Here is an 18961-nt window from a genome sequence, read left to right as displayed (position 1 = left end):
CGCAAGGGTCGGTGCCATCACCATTCCTATTCAACATAGCGTGAGGGGTCTCCCGGCGGAACTCAATAAGATTAAATCGATTAAATTTAGCATATACGCGGATGATATCAACATCTGGGTTAACAGTGGGAGTGACGCAGCCATCGAACTTAAACTACAGATAGCGGCGAATATGGTGGAAGAGTATGCGGCCAGCAGAGGCTTGGCGTGCTCGCCACAGAAATCGGAGCTGTTAATCATTGAGCCAAAACATCAAAGGGGACACGCTGGGAGCAGCAGACCCATCAATGTTTTCGTAAATAGAAATGAGGTTCCCAAGGTGGAGGAAATCAGAATTCTGGGCATGTATATCCAAAGAAATGGATGCAACCTCAGGACAATAAAAAAGCTAGAAGGATACGCGGCGCAGGTCACCGAGATCTTTAGGAGAATTTCGCTAAAAGGCACAGCCTCCTCAGACTCATGCCAACCTTCATTACCAGCCGTATAGCGTATCACACCGTATCTTGTGTTTAAACGAGAAGAAGCCCTAGGGCTCCCTGGCTCGACCTCGACAGACCTCCTCCTCAAAATTCACAACACGCTAGTTGAGCTCACTGAGGCAGTACGAGTGTCTCAGTTGGAAACATTAGGCCAGTCTAAAACAGGGAGAAAAATCATGGAATGGGTAGGAATCCAATGCGACAGGGGTGCCCCGACTGACAAGAAAGACATTCCGTTGGACGTGCGTAAACGCTTCCGAATCGCCCCCCTACCTAAAAATATGCATCCTATCTACAACAAAGAGAGGAGAGCTCACAGGGATAAGGCGCTGGTAAATAAACTTAAAAACACACCGGCGCATAACGTAGCGTACGTGGACGCCGCTTGCGGCAGAGATGGGGCTGCGGTATCGACGGTGGTTGATGGCGACGGGTGCGTTAAGATAGCGTGCTCCACGTGCACGAGGGACGCCTGTACAGCCGAGGAGGTTGCAGTAGCGCTCGCTTGTGCGGGTACAAAAGCGGGAGTAATATTATGCGATAACAAATTTTAACAAAGGGAGAATCTCGGAAGAAGCCCTCCACATTCTACTCAAAAACCCTCCCAGGAGGGACATAACTTTTATTTGGGTACCGGCCCACGAAGAAGTCCCAGGCAACGAAGCCGCTCACGAACTCGCCCGAGCACTCTACCACCGGGCAACTCTAGAGCAGCCAGTTGCAGGGATAAAAGATAGCATCATCACGTACAGGGAAATTGTCGATCATTACAAAGCCGAAAGAAGAATCTTTCCGCCTCCGCATCGGTCTCTCTCTCTGGAGGACGCTCGCATTTGGCGACGCCTCCAGGGAAACAATTATACATTGCCACATTGCATCTACTTAACACAGACGAGGGACTATAACGACGCCCTCTGCAAAATTTGTAAGCAAAAAGGTACGTTATACCGTATAATATGGGAGTGTGCTGGCTCCCCAGGGGCCAAGGAAAACATTGACAGTAGAGAAGCCTGGGAGGCCTTGCTCCTGAGTGAGGCTGAAGACAACCAGCGTCGAGCAATCCGCCTGGCCGTTGAGGCCGTGAAGACTCACCGTCCTCAACGCGCGGAGACTGCTTCGTCCTCCCCCCCTACCTACGTGTAGGTTAAGAGACGGGCGCCCCAGCTCGGTGGAATAATAAAGTTTTCAATCAATCAATCAATCAATCAATCAATCAATCAATCAATCAATCAATCAATCAATCAATCAATCAATCAATCAATCACTCCGCGCCCTTTGAAGTGGGACTCGGTAGTTTTAATCACCAGTGCTGACTCTCTAGATGTAATTGCGAGAGGGTTAGAGACCCGAATAATTCTCTACCTCTCTTCCCTTCTCTCCTCACGGACAGGGCACTTAAGTAGATTTCGAAGAGTCTGCTGTGTCAGAATTGTCCCAAGCTGTTTCCTTTTTACAAACTGCAGCCCCAGGTCTCGATGTACTCACTACTAAGAAGTCGCTCCTAACGGCTTGTTAGATGCCGTAAATTACTCAATACAATATGCATGGATCTCTCCTGTGTGGAGAATTGCGAAGGTGATTCCTCTGCTGAAAAACCAAACGAAAGGGTACGTTCTAGACCATATTAAGCCTATTTATCTAACATCAAATCTTGTAAAATTAATAGAAATATTATTAACCGCACGTATGGTTAAGTTTGTGACCACACGAGAATTGTTGAGTCCCTGCCAAATTGGATTTAGACCAGGGATGTCAATTTGGTGCGCACATGTCGACCTAGTGAGCCGAATTCAGTTGGCTCGTTACCAAAAATAATATGGAGCACTAGTTACATTAGACATTTCTAAAGCATACGATAGTGTGGAACACCCTATATTAATAAAGAGGACGCAGGATATTGGATTGTCTGAATAATTCGCAACGTGAATACTGAGTTCTTGCTAGGGCATGCAGGGGGTTCTACTGTGCACAAAGTGCAATTTCTTCGGGAAAATTGAGACAAACGCGCGGTGTTCCTCAAGGAGCAGTTTTGTCCCCGCTGTTGTTTAACATCCTACTCAGCTCAATTCCTTATCATCAGGATGCAAGCACGTAAGTTTACGCTGATGATATAGCGTTTTTTGCTTCTGCAAGTGATATTCAGTCACTGTACGAGTGTTTACAGGAATACTTATGCGAGCTAGAAGCATGGCTGGACAGTTTTCGCTTGTCCCTTAATGTAAATAAGAGTGACGTTCTTGTCTTTCCTCTAAAAGACCCAGTTATTATATCCCTTTCATACCGCCATTCCACTATTCCACAAGTGGAAAAAGTAAACTACCTTGGAATTATTCATGATGGAAATGTTAATTGGCGTCATCATATTGAATATATAACTTCAATACCTTCCCGTACAATGGGGATATTAATAAGGATAAGCAATAATCGATGGGGCATGCGCAGAGACGCACAAATACTGATTTGCCGCGTGTATATCCGACCTATACTAGAGGTGGGCTGTGTGTTATTCTCCGGCGCCGCGGCTTACAAGCTACGTCCACTCGTTTTGCTGGAACTGGAAGCCCTTCGCTTAAGTCTGGGGCTACCAAAGTTTGTAGCCAACGCTGTGCTCTACAAGGAATCACGATTACCTTCCCTTGAAATGAGATTTAAAATACTCATAGTTCAAACATTCATAAGGCTTTATGAATCCACATTAAGAAGGTCCCAGTCCATCTTCATCAAGCAACGAGCCCAATTTTTTGGAGTGAAATGGCCTCGGTTTCACACGCCACAAGCAATTATAGCACAATCGTTATTGAATCCGTTAGATGTAAATATAAATTATGCAACCACGGCAAACAGCATCTCAAATTCATTGGTTATTACTTATGATGACTTATACCCAAATAATGCAAAACAGCTTCCCTCACATATTCTTAACGGCTTACTCCAGGATCACTTGAGTCAGCTCCACACTAACGTAATTACAGCAACAGATGCTCCACAGAGTGAGGAAAAGGCAGGAGTTGGAATTTTTTCATCATCACTGGATTTTTTTTTCCATGCAGCTTCCCGACTTCACTCCAATATATCTAGCGGAATTCCTAGCTGTTGTCCTAACTTTACGTCAGCTACAATCTTCCAGAACAACCGCGGTAATAATCAGATTCTTTGTCGCTGTGCACCTCACTTACTGCTCCCGCGGCAAGTCCAATATTTTAAAAACTTTGTACTCACTGGCTGCAAGTCATAAGCGGAGTTTACGATTAATATGGGTACCTGGGCACAAAGGCATATTTATGAATGAAGTGACAGACAGCTTGGCCAAGGCTTCTACCAGCGGCCCGGTGCTTACCCTTCTTCCAACAATGGGGTTTTATCACGTCTGTTAGGTTTAGAAGATACATCCTTTTAACATGAAAATCAAATCATAAATCATCCTCGGAACTATACCACTTACAATTTCCTTGGAGCAGGAAATTTTGCAAAAACAAGACGAACGGGAGTCACATTAACGAGACTGCATTATCGAGTCCCATCGCTAAATTTTTACATGCGCCGATCTGGTCTGGCAATATCCCCTTTGTGCCATTTTTGCAACTCAGTAGAGACGATAGAGCAGTACTTACTGGAATGCCGGCGTTTCTCCTCCCTGAGAAAATGACATTAGAAATTACAGCGCGACAGCTCGGCCTGCCTTTGAACACTCCGGTACTCTGTCCTTCGGAGCGTCTGTGCTTGGGCACTCACAGAGGAATGTGTGCATCGCCTTAGAAAAATTCATTATTGAATCAAACCAATGTCATTGTTGACCGTATCATTCTTTTCATTCCTCCTTTATTTCCTCATGTATATATATATATATATATATATATATATATATATATATATATATATATATATATATATATATATATATATATTCTCTTGATTGAACGACAGTCTACTGAACCGTTTTGAATTTTCCTCGCTTCAATTTATACAACAAAATTATAGATATTTAAATTCATATCCTGAACACATAAGCACAGCCTGCCCGACTTTTGGCCAATCCCCGTGAGTGGGTATGCGCCAAACTCATCAGGGGCATCATCATCATCATCAACATCACCGGCGGCGTGTCCACAAAGCGGTCGCAGAACGCGCCGTTGCCCGATCGCGGCCGCTCGGGGCGCGCATCTCAGCGTCGCATCCTCGACGTTCCTCGGAATCGCTAGTGGGTCCCACCGCGGGATGAAGACGCTGCAGATAACTCCTGGATCGAGTATCGCGGCAACTGCGGCGGCGCTTATCGGAAAGCGGAAGCCGTAGCAGCCGGCATCTTCGGCGTGTTCCTCCCACCCGAGTGGCCCGTTGTTGCGGAGGGATCCGGCGGCCGTCTACGACCACAGGTCCAACAGCGGTGCCTGCCGCTCACTTGAGACAGCCACGATGAACCCGGTGCTACCACTGCTTCTCTCTGTGATGTTCTCGAAGAACAGCCCCGCGACCGACAGGTGCGATTCATTAGTATACATGCACCGCACTCCTTCACAACGGACGCACGGGAGATATAAGAGAATGCGCTTCCTTTAAACCTGCGTTCATCCATCTTCACATCAACGTTTTCTGACTGGTGAACGGCGTTCTATTCGGGCCTCCTTGTCTGGTTTCTTTCTTGCGTCCGTTGCGTTGCGCAGCTTTGCAGCGTGCACCAAATGTCTGTTCGTGCCGCCGAACAGGTGCGACCTGCCCTCGACGCTCGTCGACGAGATCGACGGTTATGGGCCCGTGGTGCGGCGCATCCTGTCGGCCTTCGACGATGGACCCCAGTCCGGCAGCACGTACCGGGCTCTGGCCGAGTTCGCCGATCGGTTCGGCCACCGCCTGGTCGGGTCGGAGAGCCTCGAGGCCGCCATCGACAACATAGTGGCGTCACTGCGGGCCGCCGGCCTGGACCGCGTCGAAACGGAGCCCGTGGACACACCAGTGTGGCAGCGCGGTCGCGAGCTGGCGCAACTGGTCGAGCCCCGGCCCGTACCCCTCGACGTGCTCGGCCTGGGCGGCTCGGTGGCCACGCCTGCAGGGGGCCTCACGGCTCCCGTGCTGGCGGTGCGCTCCTTCGAGGAACTCGATCGTCGCCGCGCCGAGGTGAGCGTCTCAAGTGCTGGCACGCGGCATCTCTCGGTCGGCCCTGCGACAAGGCCTGTAATGCGCGTTACGAGAGCCGTCGCTAGTTTTCCGTAAAGTCCGCAAACGTGGGCCGACTTTTTAAAGACGCGGTACAAGAGAATTAGGGGTATGCGAATATTCGCAACTTACGAATAAAGAACCGAATATTGTCCTACTGGACTCAAATTCATTAGTGACCGTTCGCAAATATTAATATTTTTGGAATATTTTTTTCGAGTACTTCACGTCAATTGTGTGCGAACAAAAAGAAGCTGAAGGAAAAATGCAGCAACTTTCGTCCTAGCCATTGTAGTCCTAACGTATGCAGTATAGCATGCGGCGTCGCTGAAAAAGCAACATTTCTATGATTAAACCAGCATCATTCGCCCTAACGTTTTGTTTAGACATGACATTCAGCAGTATTTCTTGTTATAATGTATTTTTAAAGCGAAGCTTTCTTTGCCTCTTCCTTCGCCTTTCCCACTGCTGCTGCTGCTGCTGATTCTGCTGCTGTTGTCTGGCACACCGCGTCGGAGGGTGGTTCAGAGCGTATGTATACATGACAAGAACGCGGCAGAGAGTAAAGGCGGCGCGAGAAACCCTTATGGACCTTTCCATCGCGTCGCTTGTCCACACTGTCCTTTGGAGCTCCTTGGCCGTCGCGACATATTCGCCTCTTGACAGCTGTAATTATTCGGACTCCCCCACAAGAGCATTGCAGAAACTTCATGGTTATATTGCGCTCAGTTTTACACAGACGATATTAAGGAAGGACAGGACGTGGACGGACGTAGCGCTACGTCCGTCCACGTCCTGTCCTTCCTTAATATCGTCTGTGTAAAACTGAGCGCAATATAACCATGAACATTCACCAACTAGCCCCCTTCATTGCTTTACTAAATTGCAGAAACTGCAGCGCTTACCATTCTACTAACGTGCAACAGTCCAGAAGAGAAGTATTGATGGAATGGTAGAGAGGAGATAGGGAGAGTAGGCAGAGAATGGGTATAACTATAGTGAACTAGAATATTTCTAGTTCACTGTAGGTATACCGACGCAGCCACGAAACGGGCGAATAACAGCCTTGATACTATTCGCTCGCAACTCGCATACGTGGGGGGCGGGCGGGAGAAGGAAAAGGCGACGCGAGAAGGCGAGTAAATGCTACTGCTATAGGCACAACAGCGGTTGCGGGCAAACTGGATAAATTTAAGTTCAAGGTATGGTATGGTTTCTGATATTTCTGAAAAATAAACGGCATGCAAATATGCCAAGCGGACAACTTACGCAGGGCGTGCAGAAGCAGAGCCGCATTAATTAAAGCGCACCACAGGGTCTTGGAGATACTACCGAAGCGGTCGCACGTCAAATCAACACTTCTGTGTTCGCCGCGGCAGCTTTGCCGCTGTGGCACTGCTCGAGGCCGCGGGTATGATCTAGACCGCAGCAACTGCATTTCCACGGGTACAAAAACGCTCATACGTGCACTTAGATTTAGGGACACGTTAAAGAACACCCCGGTGCCAAAATTAATTGTGAGTCCGCCACTACGACGTGCCTCATGATCTGATTGTGGTTTTGCCACAAACAGCGCCATAATTCAATTCAAGTTTAATCATTCTGCCACATTGTGATGTGGCATGTCAGGCAATGAAGAAGTGTGGCGCACAAGATTGCCTCACGCAAACATCTCTCCCTGTGTACTACGCGGACAAACAGCAGTGGTGCACGCAAGCTAAATTTTATTACCAACTCGCCACTATCGTGTTGGGCTAAACATTGACGGAATTAAACATTCGCCGCCAACATCATCGCTACGTATAGTCAAAAAGTATCGTCAATCAAAGCAAAACAGCACAGAAATATTCGCTTACATCGATTCCAACAGTGCGTGGGATCCACATAATCTTAATTTATTTTTTATGTTAGCCCCAAGGCCATGTGGCATTAGACTTATGGATGCGGTACGTGTGCGCAAGCTCTCTTCGGATTAAATCTGAGCTCACTTCGATAATATAATATTTGAAACAATACGAACCATCTACTGCGACTCTTCGAACTATTGAATTAAGTGCCCTTTTCTTTATGTCATCGTCATAAAGGACGTGAATTTTTTCGTTTGGTCTTTAAGCTATACACAGATGCTCATGGGGCTGCATTTTCGAATTTCGTTATGATGATGGAGCTTCGCAGGCTTCGAAGGCTCCCGAGTATTCGAACCAACTGCTCTTTCGTTCCAAATGCTCCATTTGTGAGTTTAATAAGGTTTGCTTTGCCAATCACAATATGCAGTGTAATGACAGAAAATTCATAATGTCGTGAATACTAAAAAGTGAGCATTATTTAATAATAATGTTAAAAAAAGGCTGTTCAGTTTTCGAAAACTATTCGAAAATTCCTCGATATTCGTTTCGATGCTTCTAGCACTATTCGGTTCGCATTCGGCTCGCTTTAAAAAATTGCAATTTGCACTTACCTGAAGAGGATGAACACTTAAATATCTGGCTTCAATTCGAATGAAAATTAAAGGGTCTTTACACAATTATCGCAAGCCTCTGGGCCGAATTTTATTGTTGTGGATCATTTTTGGGAAGAGTAGGCGGTAAGAGAGAAGTTATGGCAAGTACAAGCGTTAAAGATACCCTGAACAGGCTACTTTCAGAAATTACGATAGAAATTACTGTTGTGTACTAGAAGGTGTAAAGGGCCGTGCAGCGAGCGTTTTTACAGTAAGAATTCTCGAAAACAGCTCAGTGAAAGCGGAGATAGAAGCAAAGGATTGTTTGCGAGGTCCTAGTGTGAGAAGGGGAGCTACGCTCCCCACAACGGAGGTTTTCCCCATTGACTCGACCTGATGCGAAATTCCTTGACCAAGCCTTGTGCGTCCTGGTCTGAGGACCCATGCCCGCTCCGGGCTCCATAACCCTATTTTTCCTCAATAAAGTTATTTCCTCTTTCTCTCTCTCCCTCCCCTGCATTCTCTATCGTACTATAGAGCGCGCGTATAGGTGTCCTGCCCGCATATAGCCCGCATATAGGTGTCCTGTGGTTCGGCGTAGCGTGTGCGATATACTCTGGGTTCGATCGGACGTGCCTGTGGTTTTGGAGCACCGCGAGTTTACGATGAGTGAGGAGTGTCTCGGTAAACATGTCTAACTTCGTCGTGTGCTCTGACTACCAGGCGTCGTTGCTTAGCGTTGGCGTTGCGCTGCTGAACATGAGGCCGCGGGATCAAATCCCGGCCGCGGCGACCGCATTTCGATGGGGGCGAAATGTAAAAAAACGTGCACTGTGCATTGGGTGCCCGTGTAAAGAATCCCAGGGGGTCAAAATTAAGCCGGAGTGTGCCTACCGTGTGCCTCATAATAACATCATAGTTTGGGCACGTAAAACCCCAGAATTTAATTGTGCTTTGACCGTACAGTTCCTTAAAAAAAAAAAAAGGCTATGAGCGTAGCAAACGTGTCCTTTGTGCAAAGTTCCTAGGCGAGGCGGACATACTTTGCTGCGAGTAGCGTAGGTAACAGGAGAGCATAATTAACAAAAAAAAATATTTTGAGCATTGGAGGTAGTGGTTTATATGGTAAATTTGGTTGCAGTCCCATTTTAGTGCACCCCTATTTTTTTTAGAAATCCTGAAAATCGCACCTCACTCGAGATATTCGTACCAAATTTCAACGCTCAATCCAGGCTATATCGAAATCGAGTGTGCCCCGCGGGACCCCGCTGTACCGTGACGAAGAGTGTGACAAACTATAGTGTCGAGGAAAATACCCCGATGTATACCGCACGTCGCCACAGGTACTTGCCAGGTAAAACCAGTATTAGCATCAGTATCGGCCGACACTGGCCACGACGGTCAGTTTGAAACTTTCGACGCGCTTTTCGTCACGGGGCGTTTCCGTGTGATATGATTGCGGGGCCGCCTTTTCTGCGCTCCCGGCGCCCTCGGTTCCAATATTTCCAGGATTGAGTGTTGAAATTCGATGAATTTTGGAATCGCTCGCGATTTTCAGCCTTTAGAAAAATGGGGCGCATTAAAATGGGATTTCCTCCAAATGTGCGAGGTTCTAATAGGAATAAGAAGTTCTTGTTATTTAGTATTTGAAACCCACGTTATCAGGGACAAAGTATACCGAGAAACTTATCTGCAAAAACATCACGTTCGCTACGCTCATACAAAAAAAAAAAGCTGGGGCCAAATTCACAAAGCTTTTCGTTCGTAAGTGCTGTTTATCATTGGCTGATTTCCTTCGCTAATAATATATCTCACGAACGTTTTTGTGAATATGGGGCCTGTTTTCGAAAAAAAGAAACACCCTTTCCTGTACACTTGCGAACGGTCAGCGAACGGTCACTAAAAACAACAGCGTTCCTTGCAAACGCCAATTAAAGCTTCACATAAGCCGTCTCCAATAGCGCATGTTTTTAAAGACAAATATAGAAACATCTGCGTGAATTACACGGGACTTTGAGGTTACGAAACCGTGATAACACTTGATATAGGCCAATATCCCTGCTTTACAGTATATATAGCAGGCGCAAATCTCCAAAGGTATATCTGAGGGTGCCGTTAGAAAATATAAGAATGCTTCTCCAGGATTTGATGATTAAAGCGCATACAGTTGATGTCCAAGGAGAGAGTGCACCCGCCGTGGTGGCGTCGTGGCTATGGCGCTGCGCTACTAAGCCCGAAGGCGTGGGAGCGAATCCCGGCTGCAGCGGCCGTATTCCGATGGGGGTGAAATGCAAGAACGCCCGTGTACCGTGCGTCGGGTGCCCGTGTAAAGAACCCCTGGTGGTCGAAATTAAGCCGCAGTCTCTCACTACGGCGTGCATGCCTCATAATAAAATCGTGGTTTTGGCACGTAAAACCCCATAATTTAATTTTTACTATATAGCGAGACAATATAGACACATAGGTGGCAATAAGCGACAGGCGATTAAATCGCTCAAAATACCAACGAAGAGGTAGCCTCGAACACGAGAATAAGCATTTGACACGACGTGCGATCGATCACGAAAAAAAAATATATATATATATATAGGAGAAATTTTTTGATGAGCATCGCGGGTCAGAGAGAATTGTTAACTTTACCATCGAAAAACTATTTTTTCTTTTGTTCCTTTGGCCCTACGATTCACAGGTTCCCAGCCAAAAGTCTAGTCCGGCATCGGGTCGCAATAAATGAGCTGAAACAAATACAGTCGGCTTCACCCTTTTTTTGCGTAGAGCGTGGGAAATAACGGCGGCCTCCGGGGTGCTCACGAGCCAGCCAGCGACGCCTAACGGTAGTTGCTGGGCCTAGCTAGACGTGCCCTGCAGCTACCGAGAAGTCAGGCCCAGCAGCCAGCGTTAGACGTCGCTGGCTGCCTCCGGAGCGCACCAGAGGCCGCCGTTAATTCCCACGCTCTACACAAGGGTGAAGCCAACTGTACACAAAAAGTGTGTGTTTCTACAATCTGCAATAATTTCACTTATCGCTTTCGTATAGGAGACTGACAAAATTAATGCGGTGCCAAAAATTTCGGCCTAACCCGTCTCCTGCTTCTTCGTTGTCACAGGAAAAGCCCGCAACATTTCATTCGTGTGCCAACTATTTCTAATTGGCCCACCACCTTTCCTTAATTATATATTCTGTTACGAAGAAGGATGGCTCTGTTCTCGTCTGTGTAGATTACCGACACCGTAACAAGATCACTCGCAAGGATTTATATCCCTTACAGCGCATGGATGACGCCACTGACTGTCTGCAAGGCGCGGAATTCTTTTCTTTCTTAGGATTGCGGTCGGGATATTGGCAAGCGTCATGTGGCAGAAGTCAACCAGCCGAAGACAGCATTTGTTATGCCTGGTGCTTGTACGAATTTAACGTAATGCCTTTTAGACTTTGTAATGCGCCCGCAACATTTGAGCGCATGATGGACACAGTTTTGCGAGGCTTAAAATGACACATGTGCCTGTGCTTCTCGATGATGCTGTCGTCCTTGCTCTGGACTTCACACGCACCTTCAGTGGCTCAAATGTGTCCTGACATGCTTAATGAATGTCGGCTTATAGCTGAACTTGAAAAAGTGCCACTTTGCAGCGAGACAGCTTACCATACCCGGTCATGTTGCATCCAAGGGCGGCGTTCTCCCCGATCCGACCAAACTTCGCGCCATCGCTGAATTCTCTAAACCAACGTCGATAATAGAACTACGTAGTTTCGTTGGACTCTGTTTCTACTTCAGATGGTTCATTAGAAATTTTGCCGCCATCTTATCACCCCTGACGAAGCTTCTCGGAAGCAATGGCGCTCTCTCCTCATGGCCATCGGAGTGGGAGGACGCTTTCACGAATCTGCGCCGTCTTCTTTCTCCACCCCCAATTTCGCGCCATTACTACCCAACAGCTTCTACAGAAGGCACACGGAACCCAGCGGTGTCGGCGGCGCTGTCCTTGCGCAACGTGAACGCGCATTCGGTGAATACGTCGCAGCATACGCAAGTCGAACACCGACAAAAGCCGATACCAACAGTGCATGTGACGGAGAAAGAATCTTTAGCCATCACCTGGACCATTACTAAGTTCTGTCCTTGTTTGTATGGGCGCCCATTCGATGTCGTCACCGACCATCATGCACGCTCTTGGCTCTCATCATTGACAGATCGTTCAGTCCGCCTTGCTCGCTGGACACTTCGGCTACTATACTGACATTCGAGTCGCGTACCGAAATGGACGCCAGCATTCTGACGCCGACGCCCTGTCACGCTCTCCCTTGTCCGACATTTCCTATTCCTCAGCGTCTGTCTACTAGTTCGTCGACTGACATTGGAACCATCGCTTCCGAGCAGCGCAAGGACCACTGGATTGCCTCCCTTAGAGCCTTTCTTTCCGATTCATCAGCACAACCGACAACTCTCGCGCTGCGTCGTCAAGCTCACCATATGGCCATTCGCGATGACCTGCTTAACCGACGTAATTATTTCTCAGACGGCCGTCAACGGTTATTGGTAATACCTCGAAGCCTGCGCTCCGAAATCTGCGCATCCTTCCATGCTGATCCGTAGTGTGGGCATTCTGGAGTTTTGAAAACTTACCAACGTCTTCGACAGCGGTACTACTGGCGAGGGACTGCTGCGTTCAAAAATTTGTTCGCTCTTGCCCCGATTGCCAACGCCGCAAATCCTCTGCCCCCCAGTGCTAACAACTGGTGCTAACCACTGCGCCATCGTCGTTCATCACCTCACGCGACACGCCGAAACCACCGCCCTACCGCGGCGTTGCGTCGTTCCTTCTTCGCAGTTTTATTCTCCTCCACGGTCCACCCCAGGAACTGCTCAGTGGTTGCTGTCGCACCATTTTGTCCTAAGTCGTTGAGGCCATCCTCAATCAGTGCTGTGTTGTTCCTCGGACAACTACCGCCTATCACCCTCAAACCAACGGGCTCAGCGAACGCTTCAACCGTACGTTTGGCGACATGCTTGCACTGTATGTCACCTCTGACCACTCAAAGTGGGACCTCATTCTACCCTTTCTCACCTACGCATACAGCTCCGCGATAGAAAGTACCACTCGTTTTTCGCCATTTTTCTTCTTGTACGGCCGCCACCGTCACACACTGTCGACACAATTCTCCCTTACCGGCCTGATGCATCCGAGTGTCACGCGTTTCTGCCGCTGTGAGACATGCTGAGGAGTGCCGCGAACTCGCAGGGGCCTTAACTTCATCTGACCAAGAACGCCAGAAGAGCAGCCGCCCCGAAAACACCGACGCGCCCACTTTCCTTCCTGGCACGCCTGTGCGCCTGTCAGTTCCTGCCACTGGAGCTGGTTTCTGAACGAAATTACTGCCCAAGTACGAAGGCCTGTAAAGCTTTTGCTTGGCGCCTGTGCTGCCCATGCAGGGGAGGCCCACACACCAGCTTCGTCTTAGCGCCTTTATGTGAAGTTTCATTTGAACTATAGTGGCTACAAACAAGATATTGAACCCGGCAGTGGCTTCATGGGTGACATTTCTGAATGTTGATCACCAGAATGTTGAACTTGCTTTCACCGTTGTGCATCCCTCTTTCTATGTCATCATCATCCTTCATCACACCTTTATGTCCTCGTTCCTCCTCTCTATGTGCACATTAGCCGGCTAGAGTGCGCTACCTCATGCCGACCTCTCTGCCTTCTTTCAAATAAACTCTCTCTCTCACCGCATCATCGAGCGCACATCTCCCGTGAATTACGTCATCGCACCAGTCACGCCGTCTTCGGACTTGCGCCGTCGGGGACGTCCATGTTGTTACGACTTTGCACCGCTGCACCACGATTACGACTTTGTGGTCCCGTAGCGCTCGTCACCCGTTTCGTGACAGAGCGTTGATAGCGAAGACTCCGAGCCAGGCGTCGATGAGAATAACAAAAGGGACTTTATACACTATATACAGGTCATTATACAGGACATGAACGGGTCGGCACTGGGGCCGAGATCTCACAGCAAACGCGACTGTTCCCGCACGGCGACGTCCGGCGAAAACGCGTGACACATCTCACCCCAGTCGAGAGCGGCACTGGCTCCCGGTGGGTCGGCGGATCCGGTTTTTCAGGCGGCGCGCCGCGGCTTTTATAATCCCCGAGGAACCATTGTCACTCAAACGGCCCAATACAAAGTCAGCACTCGGCGGTCGTCCGAGAGGTCCAACCAGCGACCGCGCTGGCCACCCGGTTCAAAGTTCGCGCGCGCGGTGACCTCCAGGCGAAAGGAGGTGCGGCGCCGGGCTGTCTGGCACTTGTGTGCATGTCTGAACACGCTGCTCGCCGACGCTTCTCCGCAGAGCACCGCTGCCTGACGGCTCAGCATCTTGACTTGTGAAGGGAGAATTAGGGCGCTCGCAGGATAGATTCTGCATCTTGCAGATTCGGAATCCGGGCTTGTGGTAATGGCACAACAATGTGTAGCGCCTGAAGACTAACTTCGGCCCGCTCATTGTGGTGCACTCTTAGGTCACCAGAACGGTTCTTTTTCGTTCCCGCGGGTAATTGTACAGTCAAGACAACGAACGCTGGCCAATCATCATCACCAGCGCTGCGCACGGGGTTCGCCGCTCGTGCTGGGACTCTTGCTGCTGCTTGACCGCCGTGTTAGCCGCTTTCAGTACTGATGCAAATGGGTCGCAAGCCCCAAGGGTAGCGTTGGCCTGGCGGCCTGGGGCACAACTGGAAGCATCCGAAGGTCCTGGCAAAGCATGAGTCGACTGCTAACAGAACAACTTGTTTATTCTAGCATTGCAAAAGAGCGGCCGGCCGGGTCGACCGAAGTGGAGAGACGGGAGAGCACGTTACTCGACAGAAGAAATCGGAGCCTCTCTCTTGGCGTCCGGGGGCAGCTGCTTTTATACTCTCGGAGTTGAGGGCAAGAAGGAACGCCTCGTCAGAGGCGCACGTGATGCGGGGCACGGACACGCTGAGAGACACGTTGAGAAGAGTAGATGACGCATCCGCCGGGCCGGCGCCGGTCAGACCTCCTCGCTTCACAGTTGGGGGAGCTCCTCTCCCCGGCTGCCGCGTTTTGACAAGCGTGGGCACCAACATGCACAAACACACACACACACGCACACACGAAGACACGTGGCATTAAAACATGCCTGGACGCGCATGGCAGGAGGCGTTACGGCAGCGCTGAACGGGTCAAAATGTCCGCCGCTTTGAATGAAGCCCCGGCGTCCGTTGCATCCGCGCCGGCTATACCGCGCGTCGTAGGCGAAACGTAACAGTACGCAGCCAATAAACCTCTTCACAGTTTATTATAGCGATTGATTGGCGCCTGTTCTTACGAACTGCACTTAAGTACAAACTGCATCGCGAATATGAGCTAAGGGCGCGAATTCGCATTGCCCTTTGTTCGTAAAAACTCCTTTTCATTGGCCAGTATACCCTTCTCTACTATTTTTACGATTTGCCTGCTGCTGTTTTTACGACGTCTTGAGAGCTCGGCTTCACAGAAACATTCTTCCGCTGGAATTCTTTGTAAGAGCAGATGTCAGCCAATCTTGAAGTTGGAGATATTAGTGCAGATGGACCCGCCGTGGTTGCTCAGTGGCTATGGTGTTGGGCTGCTGAGCACGAGGTCGCGGGATCGAATCCCGGCCACGGCGGCCGCATTTCGATGGGGGCGAAATGCGAAAACACCCGTGTACTTAGATTTAGGTGCACGTTAATGAACCCCAGGTGGTCGAAATTTCCGGAGTCCTCCACTACGGCGTGCCTCATAATCAGAAAGTGGTTTTGGCACGTAAAACCCCATAATTTTAATTAGTGCAGATGGTTGGGGGATGGCAAACGGCACTTACGAACGAAAAACTATAAGAAATCGGCCCCTGGGTTCACATTCACAGAAAAATCACTTATGCATGTACTGTTCGTAAGAGCAGGTGATATCCAATCGATATGATGGACAAATTATCGAAAGCGAGCGGCCAATGGGGAACAGAACGTACGCGAACAACCTTGGCGAATTAGGCCCTTGTTACGTAAACTGTGGGCCCAGGGCCCGTAACAACGGCAGACACAGGAGTGCCTGCCGCACACTGGAGCGCACTAAATGAAAATTAAATTCTGAGGTTCTACGCACCAAAAACACGATATGATTAGGCCCGCCATAGTGCAGGACTCCGGATTAACTTTGACCAGTAGGGCTTCTTTAACGTGCACCCAATCACGGTATACACGGGCCTTTTTTTGCATTTCGCCTCTCATCGAAACGCTGCCGCCGCGGCCGGGATTTGATCCCGCGACCTTGTGCTTAGCAGCGCAACGCCAAAGCCAATACGCAACCACGGCGGGTAACTGGAGTGCACTCTCCTCCAGTGAATGTCCCGGTTTGAAATTAAATATATACGGGGTGCTCGCCGATCGGACACATTGCAACCTTTTGTTGATATTCGGCATCCAGGTGAACGGCACCATCGTGCTGTTCAATCCAGAGTGGACCGACTACTGGCGGTTCGTGCCGTACCGCACCAAGGGGCCTTCCTACGCAGCCAGGTACGCCGCCACCCATTCTAATAGATAGAGCAGAACATTTATTTGGGCACGAATAGACATTCACAGGCAATGTCCAGTCCACGTAAGCCTTGTGGCTTGTATGTGTGACGGGGCAGTCTCGACTCACAACCACCTTCTCTCAGTCACATTGTTGCTTATCAGGGGAAAAAAAAGGAAGCAGCAAGCTCGGGAACAATGCAATGCTTGCGAATAATTTCGCAGCTGGGAACAGAAATGCATGTGTAAATAACTGCCCTGCAAAAGGTAAATTATGCATAAAAGTAATTTAATAAAAAATGGATATCAAAATGAGGCAAGTAGGCAGGAAAATGAAAAACAAAATCGACACAGCACCCAGCATAAAAACACGCATATAGAGAAAGACAGACAGAGACTGCTTGATGACATCGTACATTGAATTATTATATAACTTATAGTGGGTATTTGTTTTTCTTCCTTCAACCTCTCTTTAGATGTTTGAATACATAATCGATGACCTTGTGAGACCTCGCATTTGTTTAAATGAATTGGGAGTGCAACTAGTTTGCAACTTATTGAAATGAAATGGAATACAAAACAAAAAGGATTCTCCTCCAATATTTTGTGAAGAACAGTATGAGTTTACACCCCTTGATTTGCCTAAGCTGTCTCGTTTTGATATTTTCAATTTCGAAGCAGTAGAGTGCTACTTTTTTACTTATAGCATCGAATGCAAATTGTCTATATGTCACCTATCTGGTAAACAGAAGCAGTTCATAATGTCTGCTGGAGCTTCTCTATACAGTGTCTTCCGTAAGCGAGGAGAACACGAATTTTATGCACAGGATTGAATCTAACCAGTTAAACTTGTAATGGGAGGATGAACCGTAAACTGTTAAAAGCCGTACCTATAACATATTCACCTAACGTCTCAGGTACAGCCTTCATCTGGGAGACATCTCAAAAAGGTGTCACGTTATGCGTGTAAACACACAACCAAAGCTCAGGCTGCAGAAGTCCTGGACTAAGGACCCCCTACCAATCCCTTGGCGTAAGCAGAAGGAAGCATGATTGCGTTTTTTTTTTCTCGAATAAACTTTGCTTCTCCTCCTCCATAGCCGTATTGCTATGCATTCAATGTGGTCATTCCAAGATTTAAATGCTATAGATGTGTTGACCTAGGTATTTAGCACTCTGTACTAAGGTCACTGGAGGGCAAGAACAATTCTAGCAGCTGCTGTTATGAAGGAATATTGGATGTGAAAGCGTTAATGTTTTTTGTGCGATCTGTAGAAACATAGTAGATTGGTCTTGAGTTTGTTTGTGAGGATTCGATTTTCTATACACCAATCTAATAGGCACGTAATACGCTGATACGTAAAACAATTGCAGTCCCATCAGCATGAAAATAAACTTTAGAAGTAATTTGTAGGCATGTTAGATCATTGATGTAGATTTTAAATCGTAGTTTCCTCACCATAGATGCCTTGGACACACCGCAAGTAACTTTTAGCGGCTTGCTCACAAATAACTTGTTTTAACACACTAAGTGAGATCGGAACATTAATTTTTGAAATAAGTACGGAAAGGAACTCCTGAAGCGAAAGTTGGCCAATTTCTCAAGTAATGATAAATGGTCAATTGTATCAAATGTCATTTGCTAGTCTACAAAAAAAAGAGGGAAACATGAGAAATATAAAATTTTTATCAATTCCCTGGCTCAGAAAGTCCGCAAAATTCTCAAGAATCATTGTTGTACTTCAACCTCTGCGGAAACCATATTTTGAGTAATTTAGCAAGCTGTATTTTCCAGAGACGTTTGTCACATTCTTGTGAATTATTTTTACCCGAATACAGGCTAAATAATTCAGTATTGCTATGGGTCCGTAATTGTTGTATACTGATCGCGAGTCCATTTTCTAAAGTGGTCGTACCATGCTTGTCTTCATACTTTCCGGCATTACACCTGTCCTAATTGTTTAGTTTATATAAAGACTAACAGCGTCTTAGTGTCACTAAAAGTGTAGGCAATATCTCTTATAATAATTGCATCAGTTCCTGGCGATCGAGTAATGGGAATTTAACGCACTGGTTCCCATAGCTCAACCTCTGCAACTTCTAACATGAATGTGAAGTGCACGTTGGAACTTTTGAAAGTGTTGAATGAATTGCAGAGCTACTTGATCTTGAACTTGTTTTACTTTATTAATAAAGCACTGATTGAAGCTGTTAGTCAGTGCATCCCTAGTGATGTTAAGAAATGCTGATAGGAGGGATTCATGGATGCGCTCCCTGGCTGGCCTTTCTTCTGTTTCCTGAGGGTTCCCATTTTTCCTACCGTTTTTGCCAC

The 18961-nt window shown here is 47.8% G+C and overlaps 1 protein-coding gene across 1 annotated transcript in view; it reads left to right on the top strand.

Moving 5' to 3' along the window:
* Positions 1-4571: 4571 nt before the first annotated feature.
* The window catches only part of LOC139054094 (carboxypeptidase Q-like), a 32453-nt gene continuing 18063 nt past the window's right edge, over positions 4572-18961 (top strand). The window contains exons 1-3 of the mRNA XM_070530623.1: positions 4572-4960; positions 5186-5594; positions 16541-16632. Coding sequence (XP_070386724.1) covers positions 4896-4960; positions 5186-5594; positions 16541-16632 — 566 coding nt within the window. The 5' untranslated portion in view covers positions 4572-4895. The remainder of the gene's footprint in view (positions 4961-5185; positions 5595-16540; positions 16633-18961) is intronic.

This window comes from Dermacentor albipictus, chromosome 1 (genome assembly GCF_038994185.2).
Source record: "Dermacentor albipictus isolate Rhodes 1998 colony chromosome 1, USDA_Dalb.pri_finalv2, whole genome shotgun sequence".
In the NCBI taxonomy this organism is placed as follows: Eukaryota; Metazoa; Arthropoda; class Arachnida; order Ixodida; family Ixodidae; genus Dermacentor; species Dermacentor albipictus.
Note: the sequence above shows the minus strand (reverse complement) of the source record. Positions and strands in the feature narration are given on the sequence as shown.